General features: G+C 48.1%; 1 protein-coding gene across 11 annotated transcripts in view; it reads left to right on the top strand.

Moving 5' to 3' along the window:
* The window catches only part of LOC106575325 (mitogen-activated protein kinase kinase kinase kinase 4), a 50,966-nt gene extending 32,592 nt beyond the window's left edge, over positions 1–18,374 (top strand). Inside the window, exons 13-32 of one of the 11 annotated variants that reach the window (XM_045698923.2) lie at positions 385–546; positions 652–738; positions 1,559–2,167; positions 3,618–3,770; positions 4,410–4,640; positions 5,536–5,642; positions 5,751–5,878; positions 6,015–6,112; positions 6,859–7,037; positions 7,443–7,554; positions 7,771–8,064; positions 10,658–10,775; positions 11,040–11,210; positions 11,431–11,574; positions 11,729–11,863; positions 11,987–12,087; positions 12,208–12,357; positions 13,362–13,521; positions 15,534–15,673; positions 15,812–18,374. In XM_045698923.2, the coding sequence (XP_045554879.2) occupies positions 385–546; positions 652–738; positions 1,559–2,167; positions 3,618–3,770; positions 4,410–4,640; positions 5,536–5,642; positions 5,751–5,878; positions 6,015–6,112; positions 6,859–7,037; positions 7,443–7,554; positions 7,771–8,064; positions 10,658–10,775; positions 11,040–11,210; positions 11,431–11,574; positions 11,729–11,863; positions 11,987–12,087; positions 12,208–12,357; positions 13,362–13,521; positions 15,534–15,673; positions 15,812–15,895 (3,363 nt within the window). In that variant the 3' untranslated portion in view covers positions 15,896–18,374. Of the gene's footprint in view, positions 1–384; positions 547–651; positions 739–1,540; positions 2,168–3,617; positions 3,771–4,409; positions 4,641–5,535; positions 5,643–5,750; positions 5,879–6,014; positions 6,113–6,858; positions 7,038–7,442; positions 7,555–7,770; positions 8,065–10,657; positions 10,776–11,039; positions 11,211–11,430; positions 11,575–11,728; positions 11,864–11,986; positions 12,088–12,207; positions 12,358–13,361; positions 13,522–15,533; positions 15,674–15,811 lie in introns of all 11 variants that reach the window. The other 10 variants (XM_082963463.1, XM_082963462.1, XM_045698925.2 and 7 more) reach the window with 10 other exon arrangements.
* Positions 18,375–18,961: the final 587 nt, after the last annotated feature.

Genomic DNA, 18,961 nt, shown 5'->3' with positions numbered 1-18,961 from the left:
GGTGTAGGTTGATCCTGCAGCCACGATTGGACAGAGCGAAACTGTGATCACCCCAAAGAGGGTCGAACTTGGATAGCCCACAATGACGCAGCCCATGCTGTCACAGAAGACTGCCATTACAAGGATAAAAGGTGTCCTATATTTTTAGATCTATAGACAGCTGCTCCTCGCTTGATCAATTCACCAAAGCCTGTATTTGACTTCCCATCCTCTCTTGTTTTCCTCAAACCATTCAGATCACTGCTACTATGGAAAGTCATTGCCATAGTAGCAGTGACATCTCATAATATCTTTGAACAGGGAATCCCAACTAGAATTTCAGCTCTCCCTGTGTGTCGTATCCCTGAGGTTCTCTCTCTGTTGCCCCCTCCTGGTGCCTCACAGCAACAGCGACGCGAGCGCGAGATGAGGAGGCAGCAGGAGCGTGAGCAGCGCCGCCGCGAGCAGGAGGAGAAGAGGCGCATGGAGGAGATGGAACGGCGGCGGAAAGAGGATGATGAGCGCCGGAGGGCGGAGGAGGAGAAGAGGAGGAGCGACCGTGAGCAGGTAGGTCGTTAAATGACAAGAAGCACGATAATTGGCCGACATGCTGGGCCGTTTTGTCACTTCCTGTATTTCATCCAATCATGGAGGCTGTTGTTTGATTGACAGGAGTACATTCGTCGGCAGCTGGAGGAGGAGCAGAGGCACCTGGAGATCCTGCAGCAGCAGCTGCTCCATGAACAGGCCATGCTCCTGGTAAGAAACTTGCATCCTACCACTCTTACTCTCCCGGGGCGCGTTCAGGAGGGCGCAACGTTACAGAACGTTCAGAAATTGGTTACGTAGAACACCCATGAGTCTTTGTCAAGTAGAACAGGGAATGGTGTCTGGAGCTGTATTCTATTACATTTGTATTGACAATGTTGTAAATGTTGTACCCCACTGAGAAAGCCCCTGTTTTCAGGACTGGATCGCACATTTAGGAGCGAGCTCTTTTCTAGAACATAGGTGGTAATCAAGGCAAGGTGTTCTGGGTATATTGTATGAATAATGGTTGATGTTAGCTGTTGTGTAGATTTGTCGTTCGGAAATACCCTACAGGAAGATGGAGTTCCTATGTTTCTCTGCCGGTGTGGCTGGTTACATTTACATCCTGAGGAAATGAGTTGAGAGAGATAGATGGATAGATATATATATAGATATAGATATATAGATATAAAGTCACCTTTTTATGTTTCTTTATTGCTTAGCATTCACCATTCTGTCTTGCTTCCCATAAATTGAACCATTCATCACTATTCACCCAATCCTCAACTTTGGTCCAATTACTCGCTGGAGAAGGTTGTAACATTTATTTGTGGGTAATGAAATGAAAGAATCTGCATTTTAAGGAAGACTTTATTTAACATGTTTGTAGGCTTGAATTTATCATCTTTTAAAGAACTGCGCTGAATCAGTCTTCAAGTGCTTAATTTAATACAATTCACCCCCCAAAGGTAGCATTAGCCTATACATGCCATTAGCCACTTTCCCCCATGTCTAATGTGCCTCAACTCAGCCGCGCACTCTGCATCAGGAGTTCAAATGGCGGGAGCTGGAGGAGCAGCGGAAGGCAGAGCGTCTCCACAAGCGGCTGCAGCAGGAGCAGGCCTATCTGCTGTCCCTCCAGCACGACAACAAACCACCGCAGCAGACACAGCCGCCGCAGCCCTGCCAAAAGACTAAAGACCCCAAGGGAATGTCCCCCGACAGTACTAGCAAAGCCCCTCAGACAACGTCCCCGGGCCCCGTTGGCGATAGAGCCCCAGCTCCACAACCCCACTTCCTCAATAATTCTAATGCTATTGCTTCACGGAGAACGTCCTGCGATAACACTAGGTCCCCACAAGCCCATTTCCTGGACAACGTTACTGCTAACGCCCCACGGAGAATGTCCTCGGATACCACAAAGTCCCCACAAACCACGTCCCGGGATAATACGACCAAGGCCCCTCAGAAACCGTCCCCAAACAGTGTTGATAAAGACTCAGAAAAGACCCCCTCTGACCATAGCGATGCCCTAGCCACCCAGTCCACAGACGTTACTAAACCCTCACAGACCGGGGTCCTAGACGGCCCCAAGTCCCCACAGACAGACCGCTCGGAGCCTAGCGGCGCTCTCGGTGATCCTCGGCCAATCAGAGAGGTGAACCCCCCCCCCAACACGACATCACTTCCTTCTCCTGCTGCCTGCTGCTACTTCTGTTCTAGCTGCCTGCCCGCCTCTCCACACAGCGTGTTCTGTTAGTCCTGGTGGTGTGAGTTGGAGCTACGGTTTTCTTTTTTTCTTTCAGTTATCGTCTTCAAATTGTGTTTCATACCTCACACAGTCCAATGTAGCACTGCGTTTAATGTATGCGACACAAAATAGCCTAAGTCAAAATAGACTGTAACGTTACCGTACTAGGATAACAACGTTGTCTGTTTCTGTTTCGGTGGCGCTGTGCAAAATGATTAGTCTGTAGACTACTCAGCCAACCATTTTGTTTGACTTTGTGGCTAAGAGGAGAGGACAGTCAGAGAAAAGAAAGCCAGTCGCTCACAACCACCGCCTCTCTAAAACTGTACTGCTTCACTTCTGCCTCGAGTCTTTGCTTGACTATCTGATGCTTCTCTACTAAAACATCTGAGGATGACGTGTCTGAATCTTGAGAGGACTGAGCAAGGAAGAGACTAAGTATAGACTGAAGCGCTGCAAGCTGCATCTCTGTCAACATCATTTAGGACCAAGTGGTTTGATTACGCAGAACACCGTACACTTTCTTTTGCCATTAGTCAGCTATAATGAATTTAATGGAAAATGCATCTATTTTTCTTTCATATGCATTCACAGTTGAGTTGCCATACCTGAATGTAACACATTTAAATCATCGGGCTTGTATTGATATAGCCTTAGGCAGTAAAGTAAGGCGGTGATGAGTCGACGCTGTCAGTACTTCACATATTCTTGTGAACTACCAGTTGTATTGCTGTCTCTGCTGCAGTGGCGAAAAGCATATGAAGTAGTCAGGTCTTCCTGCTCTTGTCTTCCTCTCACATACCTACTAAATAAGCGTGAAGGTTTGCAAAGCGGCTGTGCCTTGTACTGCTCAGGTAAGTGACTGGAGAGGGGGTCATGCATGTGGTCAGCTCAGGCCCACGCTAACGTATGTGTGCTGCCGGGTCCCAGACACAGACTGTGTGCTGCCGGGTCCCAGAGACAGACTGTGTGCTGCCGGGTCCCAGAGACAGACTGTGTGCTGCCGGGTCCCAGAGACAGACTGTGTGCTGCCGGGTCCCAGAGACAGACTGTGTGCTGCCGGGTCCCAGAGACAGACTGTGTGCTGCCGGGTCCCAGAGACAGACTGTGTGCTGCCGGGTCCCAGAGACAGACTGTTCTCTGGGATGACTCCCCTGGAGGTGTACGATGTCATTAACAGACTGAGCTCGTGTGCATGTCAGCGGACTTTCCCTCCGTCGATAACAAGGCGTCGGCTTCAGTGTTGACTCTTCCTCGTTCTCCTCGTTTTTCTCCTTGTGTGTTTTGCCGTTGAGTTAATGCCTCAACCTTGACCCCGCTGATCCTCACTGACCATGTCTCTGTCCTGCACTCCCAGGCCGACGAGCGCTTCCGAAAGAACATTCAGGGCTCCCCCCAGACCGCCCCACCCACCAAGCAGCCCCCCGTGCCCCCCCGCTCCGAACCCTTCTCTAACGGCGGCTCCTCCGAGTCCGTCCCGCCTGCCATGCACCGACCCATGGAACCACAGGTAAACCCCCTCTCATCCATCCCTCCCTTCTCTCTCTCCATCTACCGCTCTCCATACAGTAGGTTATCTGACAGCAAGGCATTGGCGCCACGAGTTGTCCATTCTAGCACCCACACAGACATGGAATGATATATCTCTGTGGATGAGCTAATAGAGGTCCCAGTACAATGACATACTCCATCATGTCAGTAGATCTACTCATATCTCTTATGATGTTATAGTGGGATTTCTGGAACCTTCAACTAATTGACCTGAGCAAAACCTTGTCCCTTCAGTGGTGTGATAAACCTTACCCAGGATGCCAGAGGAGGCTGCATGTGATTGGCTGCTTGGCTCCACTTCACTCATCTCCGTGCCCCTCTCACTGTGCCATTCAACTATCTGTTGTCCTGTTATTTGTCTTCACTGTAAATGTTTTTGTGTCCGTGAACCTGCGACTGTTTCTGTTGTCGCTTTTGTATGTGTCCGTCTCGGACTGCATGATGTCTGTGCAATGCATGTCTATTATATGCATATGTTATATGCATATGTTTTCAGCCATGTCCTTCATCTCTGTGCCTTCAGTCTGTGGTTTGACCTTCTCCCTCCTACCTCCCCCCTGTTCTCTCCCCTCTGTGTGTGTGTCTGTCTGTTTGGAAGGTCCAGTGGTCCCACCTGGCCGCTCTTAAGAGCAGCAGCGCAGCCCCGCCCCCCGTCGTGTCTCGCTCCCATTCCTTCAGTGAACCCGCCGTTCCTAGTTTTGCACATCTCCATCTGCGCTCCCAGGAGCCCCACAGCCACCACCATCACCCCTCTGCTGCCGCACCATCAGCTGCACGCACTGACCCCCAGCCCCCCGCCTCGGGCCCCAGCGACGAGGTGCCCCCCAGGGTAAGAAAGGACAGCCCAGGGGACCCCCTTTTCCAGCCCCCATTCGTGGTCCCCTCAGAGGGGCAAGAGGGCAATGTCTACAGCCTCTCTGGGTGTCCCAACAGCAGTGGGATTACACTGTGGGCTTTTGCCTTCACCATTATAAGGCTGTGTCCCACAGCATAGTGTAGAGCTACAATAAAGTAGATTAGCCTAGTAGTCTGGTTCAGTAGTATAATCAGTGATTGATAGCAATCTTGAGAAATATCTCCTGGTTGTAGCTTCAATTGTCCCAGTGTACAGTACTGGAGTCCCTATAGTAACTAGCTTTACTCAGTGCTGTGCTTCCACTGGCTAACTACACACCACATGGTCCTGCATGGCTTCATGAGTTGTTCCTCTCCCAGTACTTCACCGTGTACATCATGCATGCCCATCATATTCACTCTGTTCACTAATGTAATGGAGGGCCGCCCAAAAGCGTTACCTAGACCAGCGTTTCCCAAAACTCGGTCCTGCCCGTCCCCCACCCTATGTCTTAGTTTAGTTTTAGTTTGTCCCAGCACTACGCAGCTGAATCAAATAGTCAAAGCTTGATGAGTTGGTTATTTGAATCCGCTGTGTAGTGTAGGGCAAAAACCAAAAGGTGCTCCCAGGACAGTTTGGGAAACCCTGAAACCACTGCTTGGTGGGGATAATAGATCATAGCTATAGAATAATGATCTGAGTTTATTACCAATATCCACGTCTTCTCTGTAGATGAATAAAATGACCCAGCCATCTGTTTGTAGTTGGAGGGTAGAATGCACATTTGGGAAGAGGGATTGGGGCTATGCAGCGGTGCGAGGACCTGCTGTGGTGTTAGTTTATGCTCCTGTAGCCAGGTGTGTGAGGGCGTCTGTCTTGTCTACCACAGGTTCCAGTGAGGACAACGTCCAGGTCCCCTGTGTTGTCACGCAGAGACTCTCCTCTCCAGGCCTCCGCCCCGCCTAGCAACCAGGCAGTACAGAGGAGCGCCGGCAGGTAGGCGGTCGGCTCTGTGTGCTGTTTGAAAGACTTGAATTGTTCGCGGGGTGGGTATGGGGAAGTGTGTGTGTTTTCAATCTCTCTCCTGTGTTGTGTGTCTTCCAGTAATGCGGAGCCACGTCTGCTGTGGGACCGAGTGGAGAAGCTGGTTCCCAGGCCCGGCAGTGGCAGCTCCTCCGGCTCCTCCAACTCCAGCTCCCAGGCCGGCTCTGGGGAGAGGTTCAGAGCACGCTGTGAGTAACACACACACACACACACACACACACACCACAATACACGCAGAATACACACAGCATACTGGATGTACAACACTGCATTTAGTATCTTGTAGGTCTTCCACTGACGTTGGTTTACCATCCTCTCCTCCAGCATCGTCTAAGTCTGAGGGCTCCCCACTGCAACGCCCCGACAACGCTGCCAAAAAGCCTGACGACAAGAAGGACTTTGCCCGACCCAACCGGCCAGCCGTAAGAACCTGTCTCTTATGACTGTATCCACGTACTATTTTAGTGATGGTCCCTGCATCTGGCTGTAGACCAGGCCAGCACTGCAGCCTGCTACAGTAACAGTGTGGGGGTGTTTGTATGACTGACTATCCCGTTGTCTTATCTTTTGGTGTTCCCTATGGGCCATGACACGGCAACCTGTGGAATCCCATTACTCCAACGGTGTGATTATGGGGGGAATTGTATAGGGTGACGTGGTAAGCAAGCGTTCATAAGAATATGCCATGCTCTGATGCTATGCATATTTCCACACTGCATGGGCCACCATGTACACTGAAACGTTTCAGAAGAGGGTTTTCCTGTGAGAAGCTCAGGGCCCAATTCCATCGCTCTTCCATTTGCCTCCCAGTCATTGGTCCTCCTCTCCTTGGCTGCCACGTGATTGGCTGACGATGCACCTCTGACCCGCCCCTCTCCCTGCTGTCGTCTTCTTTCCTCCTGCCTGCGCCGTCCCAATCCAGTTGCTCTTCACCTGGCACATCACAAGTTAACTGTTTTCAGCAGCCTGTGTTTGCTAGCTCTTAACTGCGGTTAATGTTATGGCCTTAATGTATTGGGAGTGATGCTCCCCTCGCCTCAGTTCCATCCTTTGACAATGCATCCTCCCCCTGTAAGACTAGTAGTCAGTGATCTGACATGGTTTAAATCAGTGACAACCTTTTTGAAAGGGAGTATTGAAAATATTCAGAGCCTTATTTGACCTGTAGGACCTGACGGCCCTGGCCAAAGAGCTGCGGGCGGTGGACGATGTGCGTCCCCCCAACAAGGTGACGGACTACTCCTCCTCCAGCGAGGAGTCAGGCACCACCGACGAAGACGACGATGAAGAAGTGGACCAGGACGCAGCAGACGAGTCCACCTCGGGAGCGGAGGATACCAGGGCCGGGTACGTAACAACCCTGACCTCTCAACTCTGACCTGGGCCTGTATTCACAAAGCGTCTTAGTCTGCGATCAGGTTTCCCCCCCCCCCCCCCGTCCATGTAATCTCATTCATTATGATCTGAAAGGAAAAACTGATCCTAGATCAGCACTCTGACACTTGATGAACTCTGGGCCTTAGTGATACCGCCCTAAAGAAAGGCTTTCAGATGGAGCGGGCGGCACACCTTGATATTATATTATATCAACATGAAAAGTCAATCATATAATATATACTATATAGCACACAAAGACTTGTATGAGGCGAGTCATTTGGGTCATTGAAAAGTGCGATATATATATATATATATATAAGTCCCATGTATTATTAATGATTGGAGTTTGAATATGAGACGTACTGTTTACACCAGGAGAGGTCTGAGTAACGGAGAGACTGCATCCCTGAAGACCTTGCTGGCCCACGACGACTCAGAGAACGACCTCACCACACCCTCCAAGGATGGCACCTTGGTCATCCGACAGGTAGGACTGCAGAAGACCCTCTGCTTGTTATCATGTCTCCCCTCTTTTGTCTGTAGTACTAAATGTACGCCATATATTCCTCCAGCCCTGGTTTCAGTTGTTATCATCTTGTTTGATTTCCTATGTTGAGTCTTTGTTTGCTGGTAAAGCACACTATCATGTACGGTTACTAGTGGAAAACAACAAGATACAAGTTGAGGTTGTTCTTGGTTACAGAGCGCGGGCGACAAAAAGCGCCCGGCGGTCAATGTCTCTTCATCCTCCTCCGGTCCCAGTGTGGCTCACGGTCAAGCCGTTCAAGTACATACTCTTCCCGGTCCTGGTAACGGTCACCAGGAGAAAAACGGCTTTGCCGGCCGCATTCACCTGCTGCCAGACCTTATTCAGCAGAGCCACCACTCCCCCACCTCTTCCTCCTCTTCCATCTCCAACTCCCCCTCCTCCTCCTCCAGCCATGTCAGCCCAGCCATGTCCCCCCAGACCCCCCTGGACAAGCTCACTGCCATCGAGGTATGTCCCCTGTCCCTTAAGCTGGCTACTCTGGTTGTTCAGTCTACCCTGTCCCTTAAGCTGGCTACTCTGGTTGTTCAGTCTACTCTGTCCCCTGTTGGCTGGCTACTCTGGATGTTCAGTCTACTCTGTCCCTTAAGCTGGCTACTCTGGTTGTTCAGTCTACTCTGTCCCTTAAGCTGGCTACTCTGGATGTTCAGTCTACTCTGTCCCTTAAGCTGGCTACTCTGGTTGTTCAGTCTACTCTGTCCCTTAAGCTGGCTACTCTGGTTGTTCAGTCTACTCTGTCCCTTAAGCTGGCTACTCTGGTTGTTCAGTCTACTCTGTCCCTTAAGCTGGCTACTCTGGTTGTTCAGTCTACTCTGTCCCTTAAGCTGGCTACTCTGGTTGTTCAGTCTACTCTGTCCCTTAAGCTGGCTACTCTGGTTGTTCAGTCTACTCTGTCCCCTGTTGGCTGGCTACTCTGGTTGTTCAGTCTACCCTGTCCCTTAAGCTGGCTACTCTGGTTGTTCAGTCTACCCTGTCCCTTAAGCTGGCTACTCTGGTTGTTCAGTCTACCCTGTCCCTTAAGCTGGCTACTCTGGTTGTTCAGTCTACCCTGTCCCTTAAGCTGGCTACTCTGGTTGTTCAGTCTACTCTGTCCCTTAAGCTGGCTACTCTGGTTGTTCAGTCTACTCTGTCCCTTAAGCTGGCTACTCTGGTTGTTCAGTCTACTCTGTCCCTTAAACTGGCTACTCTGGTTGTTCAGTCTACTCTGTCCCCTGTTGGCTGGCTACTCTGGATGTTCAGTCTACTCTGTCCCTTAAGCTGGCTACTCTGGATGTTCAGTCTACTCTGTCCCTTAAGCTGGCTACTCTGGTTGTTCAGTCTACTCTGTCCCCTGTTGGCTGGCTACTCTGGTTGTTCAGTCTACCCTGTCCCTTAAGCTGGCTACTCTGGTTGTTCAGTCTACTCTGTCCCTTAAGCTGGCTACTCTGGTTGTTCAGTCTACCCTGTCCCTTAAGCTGGCTACTCTGGTTGTTCAGTCTACTCTGTCCCTTAAGCTGGCTACTCTGGATGTTCAGTCTACCCTGCTCCCTGCTGGCTGACTGACTGAACTGACTAATGATCTCTGGGCTGCTGCACCTTCTGAATGTTACTCATAGCACTGCCTCTAACACTAGCGCCACCTTGTGTGGGACCTTAGCAATGAGCAAGTGGCTTTACTAGTCTAGAGAGCGTTTGTAAAACACTTTGCCCAAGTGCAAGCTGGGAGGTGAAGTCTATGTAGTCCATCTTGTCAGGGGTTAAGAGGTTGTGGAACAACACCTCATTGGACTTTATCTCCCATGTCTCCATGGCCCTAGTGCTTTGATGCCATTTCACTCTAGCAGTTTAGCAGTAGGCTGCACCTGGGTGGTAGCTAGCATGCTTGGTGTGCGGTGCTTTTGGACAACCCTAGCTTATCTGGATTTTACTGCCCAACTAAAGGTGTGTGTTAGCATGATAACGCTACTATCATGGAAGACACCAAGACACTGAACAGCGCGGCTACCTTTTAGCCTAATGATAAACTGCTGCATTTTGATGGTGGCGTTTGAGCAAATCTGTGTGCTTTACACTGGCAATTTGACTTTTCATATTTCATCCCGTTTCTCTCTGAATTTCTGTTTCTATCCTGAACGCGCCATCTTCATTTCGTCTTCCATGTCGGTTCTACTTTCCTTTTTAAGTCACTGACCTTGTTTTTCATGTCTGCTTCCAACAACTGCATGTCAAGTCTTCCCATGCGTTTTGTGTGTTATTGTTTTGTTCTTGCCGTCCGTAGAGTCGATGTCATGTTTGATTACTAGGTGATGAGAAATGTACTGATGTAGAGTGTTGTAACAGAACCCAGTGTGTAGATAGTGTTTTATGAAGCCCTGTGGTTTTTAAAGCAGGTCTGAGTGATTCTCAGTTTGATTGGCCAAGTCTGCAGGCCCTTCCTATTGTACTGTTTAATTGGCTACTATAAATCCTATTCAGCCGTACGATGTTATTGTAGCCCGGCAATAAACATGTCTTCCATAGAAAGTCATGAGCGCAGTAAAATGCATCCATTGCTGAGTTCAAACCAGACTCACTGCAGCTGCCAGAGCTCCCCCTGTTGGGGGGAAAAAAACGTATTCTTCAATACAAACAGATTATACAATAAATAATATTGTAATATTTTACAGTATGAAGCCAAGGAGAAATGGGCTCAGGCAATACTGATAGTGTAGCAGACCAGGTTGAGTTACAGGGAGCTGGGGATCCTTTAGAGTGGCAGGTAGCCTAGCCGTTGGGCCAGTAACCGAAAGGTCTCTAGTTCGAATCCCATGGTAAAGAATCAGCTGACGTGCAAGGCACTTAACTCTAATTGCTCCAGTGTCACAACTGATCATGTCTGACCTTGGCCGTGACCCCACTCTCTGAAGGTGTCTCGGGGGGAGATGGGATATGCAAAAAAACTAATTTCCGTTTCACACCTGCGTATAATACACACTTAAAACAGGACAAATATAAGCACCCAACGTTCTTATATCTGTCCACTGTTGTGTGTGTTCTGCTCTCACTCCCGTGCCTTTGTCGCCAGACCCAATCGGCCAGCAACACCATGCAGAAACACAAGTCTTCCTCCTCCTTCACCCCCTTCATCGACCCGCGCCTCCTGCAGGTCTCCCCCTCCAGCGGCAGCTCCCTCAACAACATGGGTGAGTCACCTCCTCTTCCTTCTCTACCCTTTAAATGCTGGTTTAGGATCCGCTCTCTTTTCTCCAGTCCTCATCTTATCCATTACCAGTAGAATCATCTCTGGGTCAGTAGCTAGGAGTTAGTATACCCAGAACTAGACATAGAACATGAGCAGTGGCTTTGGCACAGGAAGTGTAATACAGAGCATGATCATCAAGGGCTATTAATGACAAAGCAAAGCCCCGCCCCTTCTCCCTCTGACCTCTGACCTTTGGTGTCCACAGCGGCCTTCGGGAACGACGGGCGGCTGGTGGACGCCCTGCGGGCTGACCCGTCCCGTAAGGGCTCCGTGGTCAATGTGAACCCGGTCAACACACGCCCCCAGAGCGACACGCCTGAGATCCGCAAGTACAAGAAGAGGTTCAACTCTGAGATCCTGTGTGCTGCACTATGGGGTACGTACCTGAGGGAGAGATGGGTGGATGAGTAGAAGGATAGAGTTGATGGATGAATAGATAGATGGATGGATGTGTGATTTACTGATTGGATGGATGAATGGATGGATACAATTGATAGGAAATCCATCATCGGTTTAGTGACAAGCATGGCAGACCTGCCTCCCCCTGGGTTCTGACTGGTGTGTGTGTGTGTGTGTGTGTTCCTGTCCTCTCCCAGGTGTCAACCTGCTGGTGGGGACAGAGAGTGGTCTGATGCTGCTGGACCGTAGCGGTCAGGGGAAGGTCTACCCCCTCATCAGCCGACGGCGCATCCAACAGATGGACGTCCTGGAGGGACTCAACGTCCTGGTCACTATATCAGGTACGGACCACGGCGGTGCACGGACACACAAACACACACTCTCCTGAATTATCCTGTACTCAAACTCATTCTCTTGTTTTTCTATCTCACCATCCCTCCCTCTCTAAATCTCTCACACACACACACACACACACACACACACACACACACACAGGGAAGAAGAATAAGTTGCGTGTGTACTACCTGTCCTGGCTGAGGAACAAGATTTTGCACAACGACCCAGAGGTGGAGAAGAAGCAGGGCTGGGTCACTGTAGGAGAGCTGGAGGGCTGCGTACACTACAAAGTCGGTAGGTTCCACTCCCCATTTACCATCAGAAATGACACTTTTCTCTTGTTACAAGGCTGTAGCAGGTCCAAGTCCAATCTTGACGAGCGGTCAGAAATAAAACTGTTTTCTCTCTTGATTTAAGTGAAATATGAGAGGATCAAGTTCTTGGTTCTTGCCTTGAAGAACTCCGTGGAGGTCTATGCGTGGGCCCCCAAGCCGTACCACAAGTTCATGGCCTTCAAGGTACAGTAAACTGGCTCAGGCTGCAGTCGGACCACCATGGCATTGGTTTACATTCACATTTCCACTACAAATATGACCTTAAAGGTGCGTTATGTCAATTCTAACGTCTTCCTCCTGCAGTCGTTTGGTGACCTGGTGCACAAGCCCCTGCTGGTTGACCTGACGGTGGAGGAGGGCCAGAGGTTAAAGGTCATCTACGGCTCCAGCAACGGCTTCCACGCCGTGGACGTGGACTCTGGGGCGGTTTACGACATCTACCTGCCCACACACGTAAAAGACCCATCCATCTGTCTCATTCATCTGCTTCCCGTTTTTTTCCCTGCTCCACCAATCCATGGCTGAATCTCAAACCGAACACTTTCACCACTCGATATGCGCGTTCACGAGCCAATCTCAAATGCTGATTGTCAAGGGCTCCACTGCGCCCTTCGGAAGCCTCTTTGTCCTCTTTTCTCCTATGCCGACTCAGCGCCCTTGGCAGCAACTTCTTCCCATGAATCTTAGCATGTTACCTAGCAACAACAGTCACTACTTCCTCGTCCTCACATTTTCAGAAAAAGTCAAGATAAATCAATACATTTAATTAATTTTGAAGTTTAATTCCGAGGAGGTCTTAGTGACAGGATTTTACATCTAGCTAAGGAGTTTTGTGTGTTTCTGAAGTTTGTACACAAACTTGTCCATTATTAACTTGCCAACTAAACCTGAGCCAGTCACTGCTGCGCTGTGCAGGAATAGGGGAGATGTCGTTTGGTTTTTACTACTTTCTCACTGTATATCGGAGTATGCGTCTGTCTGCCCAAGGTCCCCAGTACCCGTGTTTCATTGCAAATGAGTCATGCTACAAGACAGGTCGCGGCAATGCTCGCAAATGGATTTAGATAAGTTGCAGTTGGGACATCGCGTGTGTATCGTCTCAATGCTCATTTTGGCCAAAACACTGACAGACTCGAGTGATCACTGTCAAACACAACAGCAAGTGGCCACTCGATAAAGGACTTAGGGTCCAAGTCTTCGGTTTGAGATTCAGCCCATGTATATGGGGGCATATTCATTAGGTCACACTGTATCAAAACATTTTTCAACAGAAAGCGAAAACAAGTCTTTCTTATTGGGCAAGTTCAGGTAGTCCCTCATTGTTTCAGTCGATTTTTTTTCTTCAGCTAAGTTCTTTATGAATACTACCCGAGACAAACCATTTTTTCTTTCTCTGTTTGCTCTCTCGCCTCCTCCCTCCGACTCTTCCTCCCTCTCTACTCTTACTCTCCCTTCAGATCCAGACCAATATCCAGTCCCATGCCATCATCATCCTGCCCAACACGGATGGCATTGAGCTGCTGGTGTGTTACGAGGATGAGGGCGTCTACGTCAACACCTACGGACGCATCACCAAAGACGTGGTGCTGCAATGGGGCGAGATGCCCACCTCAGTGGGTACGTAACGCTCACACACTGGGACGCACATACAGAGCATTCGGAAAGTATTCAGACCCTTCACTTTTTCCACATTTTGTTACCCTAGAGCCTTATTCTAAAATCGATTAAAATAAATGGACAAGTCCTTCATCAATCTACACACGATACCCTATAATGAAAAAGCAAAACAGGTTTTTAGACATTTTTGCAGATTTATTAAAAATAATAAACTGATATCACATTTTCTTAAGTATTCAGACCCTTTAATCAGTACTTTGTTGAAGCACCTTTGGCAGCGATTACAGCCCAGAGTCTTCTTGGGTATGACGCTACAAGCTTGGCACACCTGTATTTGGGGAGTTTCTCCTATTCTTCTCTGCAGATCCTCAAGCTCTGTCAGGTTGGATGGGGAGTGTTGCTGTACAGCCATTTTCAGGTCTCTCCAGAGACGTTCAAGTCCGGGCGCTGGCTAGGCCACTCAAGGACATTGAGACTTGTCCTGAAGCCACTTCTGCATTGTCTTGGCTGTGTGCTTAGGGTCGTTGTCCTTCGTCCCAGTCTGAGGTCCTGAGCATTCTGGAGCAGGTTTGAAACAAGGATCTCTCGGTACATTGCTCTGTTAATCTTTCCCTCGATCCTGACTAGTCTCCCAGTGCCTGCTGCTGAAAAACATCCCCACAGCATGATGCTGCCACCACCATGCTTCACTGTAGGGGATGGTGCCAGGTTTCTTCCTGACGTGACGCTTGGCATTCAGGTCAAAGAGTTTAATCTTGGTTTCGCCAGACCAGAGAATCTTGTTTCTCATTGTCAGAGTCCTTTAGGTGCCTTTTGGCTAACTCCAAGCGGGCTGTCGTGAGCCTTTTACTGAGGAGTGGCTTCCATCTGGCCACTCTACCATAAAGGCCTGATTGGTGGGGTGCTGCAGAGATGGTTGTCCTTCTGGAAGGCTATCACATCGCCACAGAGGAACTCTGTCAGAGTCACCATCGGGTTCTTGGTCACCTCCCTGACCAAGGCCCTTCTCCCCCGATTGCTCGTTTGGCCGGACAGCCAGCTCTAGGAAGAGTTGCTAGTTCCAAACTTCTATTTAAGAATGATGGAGGCCACTGTGTTCTTAAATGCTGCAGACATTTTTTTGGTACCCTTCCCCAGATCTGTGCCTCGACACAATCCTGTCTCGTAGCTCAGTGGACAATTCCTTCAACCTCATGGCTGGGTTTTTGCTCTGACATGCAATGTCAACTGTGGGACCTTTATATAGACGGGTGTGTGTTAGAGGTCGACCGATTAATCGGCATGGCTGATTAATTAGGGCCGATTTCAAGTTTTCATAACAATCGGTAATCGGCATTTTTGGACGCCGATTACATTGCATCGCTTACTAAGTCCAGACGAAAAGTCAAAAAAGTTACACTACAGTTTGTAGAAACATGTCAAACGATGTATAGAATCAATCTTTAGGATGTTTTTATCATAAATATTCCAACTGGACGATTCCTTTGTCTTCAAAAAAGAAAAGGAACACAGCTAACTCTCACGGGAACACGCGCCACTGAGCTCATGTCATTTTCTCACTCATCTACTTCCAGGAGCTCTTGTTCTCTCTCTGTTCACAGTAGTAGCATGAAACAACGTTCTAAAGACTGTTGACATCTACTGGAAGCCTTAGGAAGTGCAAAATGAACCCTAAGTCACTGTATACTGTATAGGCAATCACCTGAAAAACTACAAACCTCAGATTTCCACACTTCCTGGTTGGATTTGTCTCATGTTTTTGCCTGCCATATGAGTTCTGTTATACTCGGACATCATTCAAACAGTTTTAGAAACTTCAGTGTTTTCTATCAAAAATCTACTAATAATATGCATATCCTACCTTCTGAGCCTGAGTAGCAGGCAGTTTACTACGGGCATGCCTTTCATCTGGATGTCAAAATACTGCCCCCTACCCTAGAGAAGTACATAGTAGTTTTCAATAAACACACACACACTTTCTTACTAACTTTATTGTCCATCTGTGTGTGTAGCCTACATTAGGTCCAACCAGATCATGGGCTGGGGGGAGAAGGCCATAGAGATCAGGTCTGTGGAGACAGGACACCTGGACGGGGTCTTCATGCACAAGAGAGCCCAGAGACTCAAGTTCCTGTGTGAGAGGAATGACAAGGTAAGTTATGCGTACAACACACACACACACACACTTTGCTTACTTGCATAGATGTTCATCAATGTTGATAATGATGACTCTCTCACACTCTCTCACTCGCTCTCTCACTCTCTCACTCACTCCGTCTATGTCTTGCAGGTGTTCTTTGCGTCGGTGCGCTCTGGAGGTTCCAGCCAGGTCTACTTCATGACCCTGGGCCGTACCTCCCTGCTTAGCTGGTAGTGTACACACACACACCCAGCAGCATGAAGACAGCACCCCTCGGTTTATTACCACCATAATGATGACTCATGACAATGATTATCTTGAACTTGACGTACAGCTGGAGTACCGAGCTTCACCGAGCTCTGAGGCGGCGCGATACCTAAATATCACCTGTCTCAAATAAGAAAAGACAATTGCACGATAAACGGACTGAAATCATGAAGGGGAGGCCGCGGGGTCCCTATAGGCTGATGGGACTGTGTTTGTTTGTGTCAGTTGGTAGTGCTGTCATCATGCCCATTGGCCACTCTGCTCTGACAACAGAAGTCATCAGCTTTCCTGGGTTCTTGGCCCCCAAACCCTACTAGAGCCTTCCCTTACCTCCTGCACCAGTGGGAGTAGGGATCTGAGCCCGACTTATTCAAAACACTAGTAGATGTTAATGTGTGTCTATTGGAAGAAAAGAGGGGGGGGGGGGGGTGTTGTGTGACAGGAGGGAGGAAAATAATGAAAGAGACTGTTGCGGAGGAAGGGAAGCTTATAGCACCAGACAGGTGAAGGGTCATACAGTAGTTTGTTATTGTGTTTAGTCCAGGTCATGTTCAGGTCAACTTCTGTGTTGAGCGTTTCTTAGATCAGTTCCTCTGACTGACATGCCGTTGCCACCACATGGTTCCATTTTCAAACGGGTCGTGCTTGACATTGAAAATGGAACGTTTGTCTCTTTTTCACTCTGGCCTTCCTCTTGATAAGGGTTCAAACAGGGTTAAAGTGTGGAGAGAAGTTTCATCAAAGATGTCGACTTAACCCTTAATAGGACACTGCAACCTTATAGGGGCCTTTCCAGTCCCATATACTCCTGAGGGTCTTTTCCAGCCTCCCTCTACTTTAATGTGCCACATTGCCTCTCCTTGGTCGTGTTGGGCAAACTGTGAATGGGTTGATATGTACAGTAGACTCTAGAGAATGGTCTTGGTCATGACTTTGACCGACCATTTGGTAGCATGATGACCAGGGTATTCAATGGAACAAGTGTCAAGATTAAATATACCTTAAAGATTTGTAGATGAAGCTTTAAAATCCACAACATATCCAAATGTATCAGCAACCACAGGTTCGATTTGTTTGTTTTTTCATTTTAATGGGCCCCTCCACTGAATTCAGGTTTACATTTGTCGCTACTTGTACAATCTGTTGTGACAAATGCATTAGGTTTTGCTCATAGCTCCTACGGGAAGTGTATCAAAATCTGACATTTGAGTGAGATTGAATTATTACATGTAAAAACTATTATGAAGCAGCATGGTCCCCATTTTGATACATTTGTGAAATCGTTGTATTTCCATGTTGGACTCTTTAATACCATCAGACCACCATAGCCTGGTAGCTTCACCCCCTCAGCCTGTCTGCATTATTTTAGTATCTTGACTCTGAGGGCAGAAGGGGACATATTTTGTTTTGTACAGTCTGTCCCAGTCCAGGCAGTCGTATGCTATGGATTGAAGCAACACACCACTGCAACACGACGACAACCTGGAAGCCTTTCCAAACCCCAGCAGCTCCTGGTTGTAATTCTTTCGTTTTCCTCTCGCCTCTTGATCCAATTAGTGAAAAATGGGACTGCACTTGTTTGTCATAATGTTTCCTGGTTAGCCTGGGTGCCAGTCTGAAGCAGCAGCAAGGAGCTCCACTGTTCTTGTCTTCTGAGATAGACTGGTACCCAGGTTAGATTCTTTGTGTGTGTGTGTTTGGACAAACTTTTTTTTCAAGAATGGAAATCATAATGTCTCTATGGTTACATGTCCCTCCAAAGCTTGACCCTCTTACAGTGGACTGTCACATCCTGTTTGGGTGAGATGATTCCAGGCCTCTCTAAAGAACGCAACGCTGTAAGAATATAGATATGAGATGCTTTCTCCTCTGCAAATCTGTGAAACGCGGTGCAATGCCAAGATGGCATAAGTCCCACATTTTAACAGTGTTACAAACCACTACAGAAAGTATCGATTACATTTTTAACTCCTTAGTTTGTTTCTGTAATTTTTATTACCCTTATAATTATGCGGCTGCAGTGGTTTATAAAAGTTAATGCACACATTATGTTAAATGTTTACAGAGGCAATGTTTTGTTAAACCAATGTGCATCAATATAAATATTTATGGTTTATTTTAGGGCAATAATCCCTTTTTTTAGCTTTTGTATCATTTGGAGGTTCATGTACAGGAATAACCCTCGACCTCTGTTCATTCACTTTTCAAAAATGACAAAATTCTGAGTTTAAATCACTGATTTTCCTGGATAACACAGCAGTGTGCCCTTGGCTGTGGCAACGTTGCAGCAACGCTGTGACAAGGTTCTCTGCCTGCCAGGTGACATGTTTTCCTCAAGTGTTTCTACCATGCTACTCTAATTTATGTCCTCTGTGTATTATGGGAATTGTTGTATTTTCCTCAAGGTCTTTTTTCCATTGAATAAAATCCTAAGTAATTTACTAAATTGTCTGGGGTAGTTTTGTAAACCATTAACATAAAGCATTCAGTCTTCTCTATTGTGTGAAATAAATGTGGGGCTGTAAACAAATCGAATGTCTGTTGAATGTGAAATTAATCTGAGCCTAAGAAACATTATGGAAATATTGTATTTTAAGTGTTCCAAATATGGTAACATTTATACAAACCATGTAAAAGAACCCCAATGTTGCATGACATTACCATAATTTAACCCATTTTAATGAATTTATCTTCAAGTAAAGACTCCTTGTACTTCTGTCAGCTCACCACAAGATGACCCTGTACCACGCACTGCTCTAGCCTGTCTGCTCTAGCCTGTCTGCTCCTAGCCTGTCTGCTCCTAGCTCTAGCCTGTCTGCTCTTAGCTCTAGCCTGTCTGCTCCTAGCTCTAGCCTGTCTGCACTTAGCTCTAGCCTGTCTGCTCTTAGCTCTAGCCTGTCTGCTCTTAGCTCTAGCCTGTCTGCTCCTAGCACTAGCCTGTCTGCTCTAGCCTGTCTGCTCCAAGCGCTAGCCTGTCTGCTCCAAGCGCTAGCCTGTCTGCTCCCATCGCCAGCCTGTCTGCTCCCATCGCCA

This window comes from Salmo salar, chromosome 17 (genome assembly GCF_965601325.2).
Source record: "Salmo salar chromosome 17, fSalSal1, whole genome shotgun sequence".
Classification (NCBI taxonomy): domain Eukaryota; kingdom Metazoa; phylum Chordata; class Actinopteri; order Salmoniformes; family Salmonidae; genus Salmo; species Salmo salar.
Note: the sequence above shows the minus strand (reverse complement) of the source record. Positions and strands in the feature narration are given on the sequence as shown.